Here is an 11,042-nt window from a genome sequence, read left to right on the forward strand (position 1 = left end):
CATCATTAAATCTCTCTAATAGTTTCATGTAGTTTTGTTGCTGGGGCTGCGACTGACAGGGTGCAGCGTCCAAAAGCTTGGATGTGCACATTTAATTAAAGGTCCCTGAGGTCAGACCTCACTCAGACCAACATTTTTCACAGCAGTGTCAAAATGAAGTCTCCTCTCTGTGCAACATCACCCGGCCTCACTTGTCTGCCTGCTGGTTCAATATGTTCCTTAAGTGTCGCAGTTCAGTGTGATTATGCAACCTCAGAAAAAACACTGTGCAAAGATGCCGAGGTCTCATGTTGGTAACCTCTTCCTTTACACAGACACACTAACATTTAAATACCATATGGGGGAAACCAATCTTTTGACCTTTGAACACACAGTTACTTAAACAGGCTGTAACCGGCTACAAATGTCAAATCAATCCTTCTGCAGCCAGTGGATGGGATGTTCACATTTTTCTAGTTGACTGTTAACCGACAGGAACATTTTGTACCTCATAATCTGTACAATCAGACTTTTCCTCTCTGATAGATAGATCTCTTTGGTTTAGTCTGTTTGCCAGTGAGTATTTTTAGAGTTCGTTCTTTCCTGCAAGTGACTCTTAAACGGTTGCCATGTTTTCCGCAAAGGTCCAGGAGGTATACAGGATCAAAATCCACCTAAATTCAGATTGCTTACAACCCAACAACTCCAAAAAAAAAACTGGAGCGCCATGGAAAACATAAAAAAAAAAACGGAAAATGATCATTTGCTAATCCTCCCTTACATATACTCAGTCAGAACAGTACCTCATCAACTTCACTGATTCTTGTAAATATCTGCTTATTCTGAATTTGATGCAGCAACGCGTTTCAAACAAGCTGCAATAGGAGCAATAAAAGACTGGGACAGTTCCACAGGTAAACAGTTTTATTGGCAACAGGTGTATCATGATTGGGTATGAAAGGAGCATCCTGGAAAGGCTCAGTCCTCCACAAGCGAGGATGGAGCGAGGTTCACCTCTTTATGAACACATGATTGAATAAGGATAGTAGTACATGGGCTCAGGAAGACTGTGTAAAATCATTTTTTGAAATCAGGCTTGTATATATGCCTTAAGAAAACACTGTTATCTATTTAATAAGATAGCACACCAAAACCTCATTTCCAATAATACATATCCATCGATTTAAACCATTATTTTAACCTACTAGCCTACAGTACATAACATTTATTAGCAGGTTATAAACACTTGTTTATAAAACACTGCAGTTGTAAGCAGGTATGATTCATGTGTGTTTGTTTTTGTATTCATCAACAGCTCTAAGTCTTCCTACGAAGCATCCATAACTGGTGTACGAACAGTCGGTTGAAGTTTAATACCACAGTATAATGTATCTGTAACAATATACAATGAGTGGCTAAAGCATGTGATGTACATTTGTCTTACAGTTGCCACAGACACAAAAGGAATTTCCAAAAGGTTCATAAATATTTAAAACAGACATTTTAAGAACTCGTCTTATCTACACTATAAGCCATCTATTATTATTGATTACATCCTGAATGTTAAATAGGCAGAGTTAGAATAAAGTGTTGCTGAAAATAAAGCAATGTAACAATGAATATTCATCAGCTTTGATTAGTGATTAGTTGAGTAGCAAAAGTTTACCCACCTTTTTTCCTGGCACCCTGTAACTGTGTTCTGCTTGTTACGTCTCACCACTGAGGTAAGGTCAGCCGGCAGGAGCAGATTCTGTCCGGTTCTGGAGGAAACAGTTGAAGGCGACACAGTCAGAGAGGCTCACTGTGGGTGTTGAAGGCTGTACGATGCTTTGAAGTTCACACAGCCAACGTCTCAGTCCACAGGCAGGCAGTCAGTTCAGCCACTTCCTCTGATCAGCGTGAGGGGGGGGGGCAGAAACCATCGGGAGAGAAGGAGAGAAAGAAGAGTTTGTTTCTGCAGACAGACAGACAGAGAGAAGGAGGGAGAGTCATGAAGGTGCTGAGGACAGGTGTGTTTGTGCTGTTTGTGCTCCTGGTACCTGTTTCCTGTGAAGGTAAGAGACGAAAACACAGAACAGCTAGTTTTGACCAATGGGCTGAAATGTTTGCACATGTGATCGAGGAAACCCTTTTGGAAAGGATTCAGCAGGCGTTAAGCTAAATTAATTTAAAACTAAAACTCTAATGCACGTTCAGTTTACACCCTGATGTGGAAATCTTTGTCCTCTTCCATAACACAGGCCTCCTCTGCTCGGATGATTGTCAGTGGAGAGAACATGCTGCTCTCCACCCTTTAAACTACTCCAGATCACTCGTTCACTGCGCTTTTTAGAGGAGTAATAGAGGCAGCAGCCTACATGGGATCACCTCTTTGATTTCTGTTTTGCAGAAATGGCGAGAGAGTCACAGATTAGAGGAGATATTTCCTCAGCATTAGGAAAAAGTAGCGCTGCTTGAGGTTTTGTGACAAGGCGAGGAAGTTGAGACATGAGAGGCTAATTACATTTTCCATTCAGTGATATGAAACACTGGCCGTCCACTGGAAACGCAAAGATTCAAATCTGACGCACAGATTAAACATGTTTATCGCTCTTAAATTGTACACACAGCTGAGGCAGCTTAGTTATTCCGCTCTTCATACTCTGCCCTGCATAAGCTGTGTGTTGGTATAAATCCATATGACTATAATTCAAAGCAGTGTCAACATAAAGTAGACAATAATGCACTCCATTTCTTCCCTTTGGATTTGATTTGAGAAGTTTGTGTTTTCATGAACCGAAGTTTCTGTGCTTTTGATTTTTCCAGGCGCTCTCTCTTATGCAGGAGTTGGGGGGGGTTCTGAAAATTCTATTTTCAAACTGATGAAAAAGCACTTCCGAGTCCTGTCGTGTATTGAAGTCGGATTCACGGCGATGAAGGGATTACAGGAAAGTGTGCACGAATTAAAAAATCTCCCTCTGCGTTAGAAAACACTGAAGGTGAATTTCCACTGTTTGCTGTCTGCAGCCACTTGTGATGTAAGAAGATAAAACACCAAAGAAAATCACACACAAGATTGTGTGTTGTGTGTGAGGGTTGCTGCCACGGACATATCGATATATTTATTATTTATTATTATTTATTCACTGATTGCTGACGATATCTTGCTTTATATCAACAAATGTCAAATCGACGTTTATTATATTCACCAGGCTGAGACAGCAACCATTTCTAAATATCATTCAGGAAGAGTGATTTAAGTACAGGACATACGTAGTTTAAATATATAGTATAGACATATATAATATAGGTATTGATCTAATTGTCTAGAAGTGTATTTCCCAAAATGTAGAACTGTTCCCATTCAAATGAACAAATTGCATTAATGTGCAACTGCACAATTTGCCTTTTCTAACAACAAAATAATCCAAGACTAGAAGTAACATTAGACCCTGAACAACCTCAGATGATCAAGATTTGATGGAGGAGCCATGGCTTCAAAGACTCCCCACCACTGGCTTCTGCTCCGACCGCACACAGAAATAAACAAGCCCCACCAACACCTCAGAGCAGACAGGAAGACACCACTAAGATGCACGGGTGTGCTCGCCGATTTCCTGTTTCAGGGGTCTGACTCACTTCTCCCACGTGCACGTTGCTTTTTTCCATCCCATGTTGCTAAATGGACATCCTGTACGACATGCAACAGATTCAGCCGTTCTCTCGCTCTCTCGCACACACACACACACACACACACACTGAGACCTTATGTTTTACTTTTGCAGTTTCTCCTGTCATAAACATATACCCATATTATATTATGTGTACTACATAAACCACAGCCACTTATTTTTACATCAGTTGCATTATTGGACACTTTGTTACAGTATATATTTGCACAAACACTGGCACAACTCGCCGATTATATTTCTAATATAATGTACATGAATCTATATATCGTACATTTGTATATCTCTATGTTTAATTCTTATTTGATTTTGTTGTATTCAGTTGTGTAACTCATGGTGCTCTCTCTGAACAGCCGGGCTCTTGTACTGCTGTAACGTGTGAGGAAGAATCTGATATGTGATAAGTGAAGATGATGTTTTATCTTCTCTTACGAGTGTAATTCTGCACACTTTGCTGAAGGAAAAAGAAATAACTTTTAACAGGAAAGATTATTAAAAGTTAGTATTTCTCAATGATATTTGTCTGATGTTAAAAAAAAAATGTTATTAAACAGCATTCATATTCAGAGACTTCATTCCAAATAAAATACTTTGTTCCAACTAAAACTACTGCATTTAAAATTTCTCTTCAGTAAAAGTTAGTATATTATCCTTTTATTATGATCAGAATGGTCTTAAAGTGAAAGTACTCTGTTTTATTATGTATATATTTTATGAGTGAGTTCCAAAAACCTAATTTTCAGAAATCGATGCAGCAAGGATGTTTTTTTTATTTTAATTTTTTATATCAACTTGTTTAAAAAAGCCCTTGAATTGAGTGGCTTGAAACAAGACAGAATAAAGCAGTTTACTGCACCAAATTTACCATTAATATTTATAGGAAATACAATAAAAAATATTCTGACATTCTCACATATTTTTGAAGAAAATTTTAATTGGAAATAAAATTACTCAATAAGCAGACTTTATGGACTGACCAATGCATCATATTTTGTAAAGTTAACATAAGACATACTGAGGGTCCTGGTGTTGTTCACACTGCTGTCATGACTTACTGGGACACTTGAATTGAGCAGAATCATCGCTATTGTTTAGCAGTAACACCTGTGACTTTATGACAGTCACAGGTGTTACTGATGAACAAGATATGACTTTGGAGTTGCTCTCATTATTTTTGTACCTATTCACACAGACATCTGCACAGTTCTCCCATTTTGTTATGTATTCAGTTTTTTTTTTGCTTTTGTTTAAATGCAGAAATGTTTAGTTTTTAATGTAATTTATTTAATTTAAGGAGTTTTTTTTCTGTTTAGCACTAAGGCTGCCTTTTGTGCTGCGGTAACATGGATTTGCCTGCTGGGGCTAAATATAGTCTTATCTTATATTATCTTTTTGTGATATGGATCTGCAAGCTAAAGTAACTGGTATCTACATCCGTCAGATAAAAGTGGTGGATTTCCTTCTCAGTCACACAAAACAGAAGCATTGAAAGCATTAAATGTACGCAGTTACCTCCAACGTCTGCCTGCAGTAACTGTTGCATATTTCTCCCGTCTGTTTGTCCTGCAGTGTTTTTTTTTACTGAGCCGGTCACCTGCTACTTCCTGGACGGGATCCTGATTATTTACTGCATCATTGCCACTGCGTTCTATTTCAGAGAAAAGGTGAGTTATAGCACAGGAAGTGCAGGGTTACCAGACTGCTGTTCGTTGTTGGCTGATTATTCTATTCTATATTAAGAATGATTTTCTTTCATAATTAATCTGAAAATAATTTTTTGGATTCAATATTTAGTCTAGCAGGGCCTGCAGGCCAAAGTTGACCCACCATGCGATTCTTTGTACGGCCAGATGTTTCTGGGGGGAAAGAAAGGAAAAGATTATTTTAAAAAGACAATATAAATCACTGTTTGTGCAGTTTTATTTTTTGTGAGATAAAAATACTAATCTGTAGGGTTTTTCAGGATCCGAGAAGAGTGACACTTTGAAGTCAATTAAGGGAACTTTTATTATTTTGGAGGAAACAATAGGAAAAATTAGTTGACATCTGCAAATTGTTTTGTCCAAGCCGCAATTTATTCATCTTATTTAATTTACAATGATATAAAGCAACACATCCTCACAGGCTACACTGAGAATATTCAGCAGTTTTGCTCAACAAATTTCTTCATCAATGACTCAGTTTTAGTCTGTTGCAGACCTGTGATTTGACGTGTTCATTTCTAAGCTGTTTGTTCTATTCTTTGTCTTCCTCTCTGTGTAGTTATACATCCCATCTGTGGCTGACGAAGTAAGTTGTACAGTCTCCTCCGTGTCTTTGCATTTGTCAGCGACTGCTCATGACGACCATTTCTCCACTGTTCATCTATTGATATTGTGTCTATTTATGCACGTCTGTGTGTATCTGCTTCAACGTGTTCATTTCAAGCCTATTTCCTGTTTCTTGTGTTTCTCACGGACTAAGCAGGAAGATAAAGGAGGCATTTACCAGGTGAGAACTGACCACATGACTTCAACTCTGCTGCTCTGCTGTGAGATATTTGTTTAGCATTTCCTATTTCCTCTCTAGGAGCTCGAGAGACCGAAGGATGCCGATCCTTACGAGGTGCTGGACCCATCAAAAAGAAAGGTAGGTCAGCTCCTCTGGTTGGAAACTTCTAAAGGTCACATCCTATCCTCTTCCTGTCTAAACCGTCAAGCATTGCGTTGTGTTTTGTCTCTAGAAAAAAGCTGGCAAGAAAAAGAAATCAGAGGTAAGATGATTCACTCGCTCACATGGCCTCTTACAATCATTCATGTTAAACAAATCCACTTTCTACAATTGTGAGATACAGTCAAATAAAAATGTGCCTTTTTAAAAATGTTAGTCAGCAAACACAAGACCAGGACCCTGAAACTGAAGCAGCTAAATGGAATTCAGCCATCACTCATTATGTTGTTTACACCTGTGATTTTCCAGCTGTAAGACGTCAAAATGTCATCTGTGAAAAGTGGCTTTTAGCGGGAAACTTGATTTCATTTTTTATTTGAATTCATTCAGCCTTAAGACAGACTGTAACAATGTTAGAGACAAATCCTGAAGCTGCTCCACGGAGAGAAAATTTAAAGCACCTTTATAAAATGAAACAATAAGTTTTGGAGGGAGAGCTATCAGTATGTGTTTCATGAACAGGATCTGGGCGGCTGTTTGCTCTCTGATCGCTGCTAACGGCAACGTGCAGGCTCTTCTCCCCCTGATGTCTCCAGATCGAGAGCTGTTGCCAATGCAGAGCTTTAACCATGTGTCCCCCCTCCACAGTCGGCCCAAGCTGAGGAGAGGGATAAAGACCCCTATGAATCTATGCCCCTGCACTGATGTCCTGCATGTCCTCCTGTGACAACCTCCTGTGTGTCATCGCTGCTGATTCTACCTGAAATAATGAGCTGAGATGAATCAGCAGCTGTTCTGATGACATCGCCCTGTGTCTCCTGCATATTGTGACAAGCCTTTTTTCAGTTTCTTAACAATATATAAACTGATCAAATTAAAAAATGATAATGGCCATAAAAATAATGAACTCTGTTGGAAACTCAACTTCTATAGCCCAAAATAAAATGCTTCATTTTTGCATTTACACATCTTTCACAATTTGCCTTAAGGCAGAGGAGCCATGCTAGTGGCTAGGTGAGGCTGTGATCAGGCACAGGGGCTGCTAATGCGCTAATGCTAACAGGCTAGCTTGGAGTATATTTATGATATTTAATATGATCTCTGTTATTGCCAATCAGCACTGAACACAAGGTACAGGAGAAGCTGATCAAAATGTCATTAATGTTTGACTTTTTAAACCTTTTGGCGCCATAATATGGAAAACAAAAGAGTGATGTGGTGTCTGATTGCTGTAAATTATCGTACAAGTTTGCTTCATTGTGTAACTGTATATTAATAAAAGACCAGGCACATGTCAAAACACTTGGAAAATGGTTTAATGATGTTTACAACAAAAGAAAACTGTACATTAACAGTAAAAGATTATCTTTATATGTGTATAAAAACAAAACAAACAAAAATACAGCAGACAAATGCATCAAAATCTACTATGTATCCTGGTTCACATACTTTAAATTTCTACACAATCTTTCAGTTCTACGCCGCCATGACTGGAGGCAGATTTTTTTTGTTTGTTTTTCTTGTAGTCAGATCGGAGCAGTGTCCCTCAGAGTTGTTGTCCATGATGGAAACCAGAACTCTTTACATTGGAGCCCTGGGAAGACGATGTTTATCAGACTGCAGAATAAGAAAAAGGGAAATAAAATCTAGGACACATTCCTTTAGATGAGCCCAAGCTTCCAACGTGAGTAGTAAATGTTTTACAGAATGCATTTCTTGAGATACACAGAGTATGTACATGGTTGGCGTTTTTTTTTTTGTTTTTTGTTTTCCCCCTCCTCATTTTTCTCTCTTGTTAAAAGCCATGGTCACTTGGGCTGTGAACTGATAATCACACACGACACACCCAAAAACATACAAAAATACTATATCTTTAACCTACCAAGAGTAAGACAGTTCTGCAATTAGTTCCATGCTGTGACAGAAAAAAGAGATTACAACAAACAAACGAGAAACAGACGCTTTTCACGCAAGTTTTTCTCAGAAATATACCAAAATATACATCTAAGCTTTGGAATTACTGAGGCTAGGACTAAAGCCAGTGCTGGGTTTGTCTCTTAATACACATGCTGCAGGGCGGAAGGGAGAGAAAGACACAGGACAGAGAGATATCTTTGGTATCTGCATTTGTCAAAAGTTAAATATTTGGATTTTTGCTTTGGGATAGCGCTTGTGAGGTCCTACAACCTCACTTGGAGTAAAGCATTAAACAAAGTGTCACTGAAGCCCGTCGGCCAGAGTTCTGAGCCGGAGGGACACAGTCCATGCAGAGTGAAGGACCATGATGCATAGTGTCACAGCTGATCAGAGTCTGTATTGAAGAGACGATGTCAAAGGAGAGAGGGCAGAAAAGGAGGAAAGGAGGGAGGAGGAAGAGGAGGAGGAGGAGGGGGACACAGCAGTGAGTTTTAGCGACCACAGGATGTGTATTCCTGGAGACAACAGGGTTAATGTCCTGGGACAATACAGTGTACAGGTGATGAGGAAGAGACAGACACACTGTGAGAGGCAGGAACAGCATTTTCACCACAGTCCTTGAGAGAGAGAAAGAGTGGAGGAGGAGAAGGTGGGGGGGCATCCTAGCAACAGCGCTCAAGATAGACAAACATACAGAGTCCTGAGCATGTACAGTGTGCACAGGATCAACCCTCAGTGTGTATTAACAAACATCACCCAGCTACCACCGGATTGGCTCGTGTCTGTCGGAGAAGCCCGCTCAGCCCCCTCTGATCCCCGCCCACAGGCACTGGAACTGCAGCACCGACACGATGCCGGAGTGTTTCCGGCGGATACACATTCGCATGCAACAAAAAGCAAACTCTTCGCAGGTGACTCGAGGACTCGGGTGAGAGCGTGCAGCCGGTATTTGATGCTGAGCAGTGAGGCGGGGACGGGCGAGAGACGGTGTCGTTCATATACAATCAAGTTAGAAGTCTTTGGTTAATGTTGGTACCACAGGAGAGCGAGAGCAGGCTGCGACAGCATGTGGGAAGACACGCACATACCTGTACCCGGTCAGGGTGAAAATAAAAGCCAAAAATACAAAACAGGATTGTCAAAACTTAAAGAAGTGTTCAAACATGGAGGGGTGCTCAAAAGTAACTTTTAACTGACAGTAAAGGAATACATTAAAATAAACTTTTATCTCAAGTTACAACAAATCATTTCCATCCAATGCCGAAATACATCAGTGTGCAGCATAAAAACACCAAATTGTGAAAGAAAAACAGCAGACATTCATGAGTACTGGTATGTATTCTGTCTCCCCCTTGTGGTGGTGTTTTCCACAACCTTTCACGAAGCACAGGTATGAACGGGCTTCTCCACTGACACAAGTTTGTGTATTTTCATCTTTTTTTTGAGTTTTTTGTTTTTATATTTCATTTCTTAAGTAGATTAAAGCAGGTTTCACTCAGTCTTGAGTTAGAAATGAGGTATACAACAGCTCCTTTTGCCTTACTGGTGCTCCGCACTGTGTCATCGTTAAAAACCAGCAAACCAGTGTGGTGGGCCAACATACTACAACTTGATGCATGGCTGATCCACAAAAGCATCTTAAAATCTCACGATCACGTCATGAAACTAAAGCATTAAAGCCGAGTCAGTGCCAAAAACATCACCAGTTGACAGTTAAGATCATTCGTACAGATGAAACAGTCACACTATGACCACAAACTGCAGTTTTACCTTTATAAACCAGGAACTGGATTGCTTAAAGGCTTTAGTTTATCAGTAGAGAACCCCCTCTGGACAGAAACATGAAGTACTCCTCATGTCTCACCACTTTTTAAAAATCACTCTCAAGCATCCAATGGAAGATGGGAAAAAAATGCACCATAATGGTTTTCAGACTGTCCTCCCTATTCTCTTTTTTTAAACTCACACACACACACACACACACACACACACACACACACACACACACACACCTACTCACCTGCTGGAATTATTAGTAAAGCTTTTCTCACAGGTATCCTCAACCTGTCTGAGTCACACCTAAAAAACATAGGTAGCAACATAATCATGCTCCAAAATGCCCTACAGTGTACTGCCATACAATACACTGTATTGTTTCAGTGAAAACAATGCACCAGGTGAGCTCAACGCTCAAGCTCCCACTCACACGCACACACAGACACACACACAACAATGCTACAATGCTCATGTCTTCTACATAACAATAAGGCAAAATGATAATGTTAATCTTCTTTGTCAAACTAAGAAAGCCAGTGATCTTGCCCTCTCACACTATACAAAACAATTAAAGGCATAAAAGTAATATTAAAAAAAAAAAAATCAAATGATTGTTAAAGACAGCACAACAAATCAAGTCCACAAAGACTCCAAAAACACAGAACGAAAAAAAAAAAAATCTATTAAAAGATTAAGATCAGATGCTTCAGAGTCGGGAGCGTCTGAACGAGACCCTCCTGTTGAAAAGACCTCGCAGATACACGACAGACACAGGTGTCAGCAACTCACGCCACCGAGGCGCGGCCTCAGATTTCATCTCGTTTTTTGGTCTTGATAGTTTTCAAAAAAAATTGCTATTCTGTAATAATAAAAAGGAAGATTTAGGGAGTTTTTTTTTTGAGTAAGCATGATAAACACTACATTCAGTCTTGATAACATACTGGTTCAAATATAAAATATGAATATTTTACAAGTGTTTATATATATATTTATATGTATAGAATTAAGAAAAGATCGTTTCTCTAATTCTTAAGTCTTTCCTCAGATAAATAT

At 39.4% G+C, this 11,042-nt stretch overlaps 1 protein-coding gene across 5 annotated transcripts; it reads left to right on the forward strand.

Annotated features, from left to right (window-relative positions):
• Positions 1–1,772: 1,772 nt before the first annotated feature.
• Positions 1,773–7,616, forward strand: LOC121615776 (T-cell surface glycoprotein CD3 zeta chain-like). 5 transcript variants are annotated; one of them, XM_041950195.1, is made up of 7 exons: positions 1,773–2,033; positions 5,217–5,311; positions 5,910–5,936; positions 6,075–6,137; positions 6,216–6,275; positions 6,370–6,399; positions 6,819–6,948. In XM_041950195.1, exons 1-7 carry the CDS (start codon positions 1,970–1,972, stop codon positions 6,852–6,854), a joined length of 375 nt encoding a protein of 124 aa, XP_041806129.1. In that variant the 5' UTR covers positions 1,773–1,969; the 3' UTR covers positions 6,855–6,948. The 5 variants fall into 5 exon arrangements, with proteins under 5 accessions (XP_041806129.1, XP_041806128.1, XP_041806130.1 ...); XM_041950194.1 differs by having other exon boundaries at positions 1,784–2,033; positions 6,945–7,616; XM_041950196.1 differs by having other exon boundaries at positions 1,786–2,033; positions 6,105–6,137; positions 6,945–7,616.
• Positions 7,617–11,042: the final 3,426 nt, after the last annotated feature.

Source organism: Chelmon rostratus, chromosome 13, assembly GCF_017976325.1.
Source record: "Chelmon rostratus isolate fCheRos1 chromosome 13, fCheRos1.pri, whole genome shotgun sequence".
NCBI lineage: Eukaryota > Metazoa > Chordata > Actinopteri > Chaetodontiformes > Chaetodontidae > Chelmon > Chelmon rostratus.

Coding starts and splice junctions, on each gene's coding strand:
- LOC121615776 (XM_041950194.1), top strand. CDS start 1,970: ATGAAGGTGCTGAGGACAGGTGTGTTTGTGCTGTTTGTGCTCCTGGTA. Junction 5,312..5,909: donor CGTTCTATTTCAGAGAAAAG/GTGAGTTATAGC, acceptor CTCTCTGTGTAG/TTATACATCCCATCTGTGGC. Junction 6,138..6,215: donor ATAAAGGAGGCATTTACCAG/GTGAGAACTGAC, acceptor TTTCCTCTCTAG/GAGCTCGAGAGACCGAAGGA.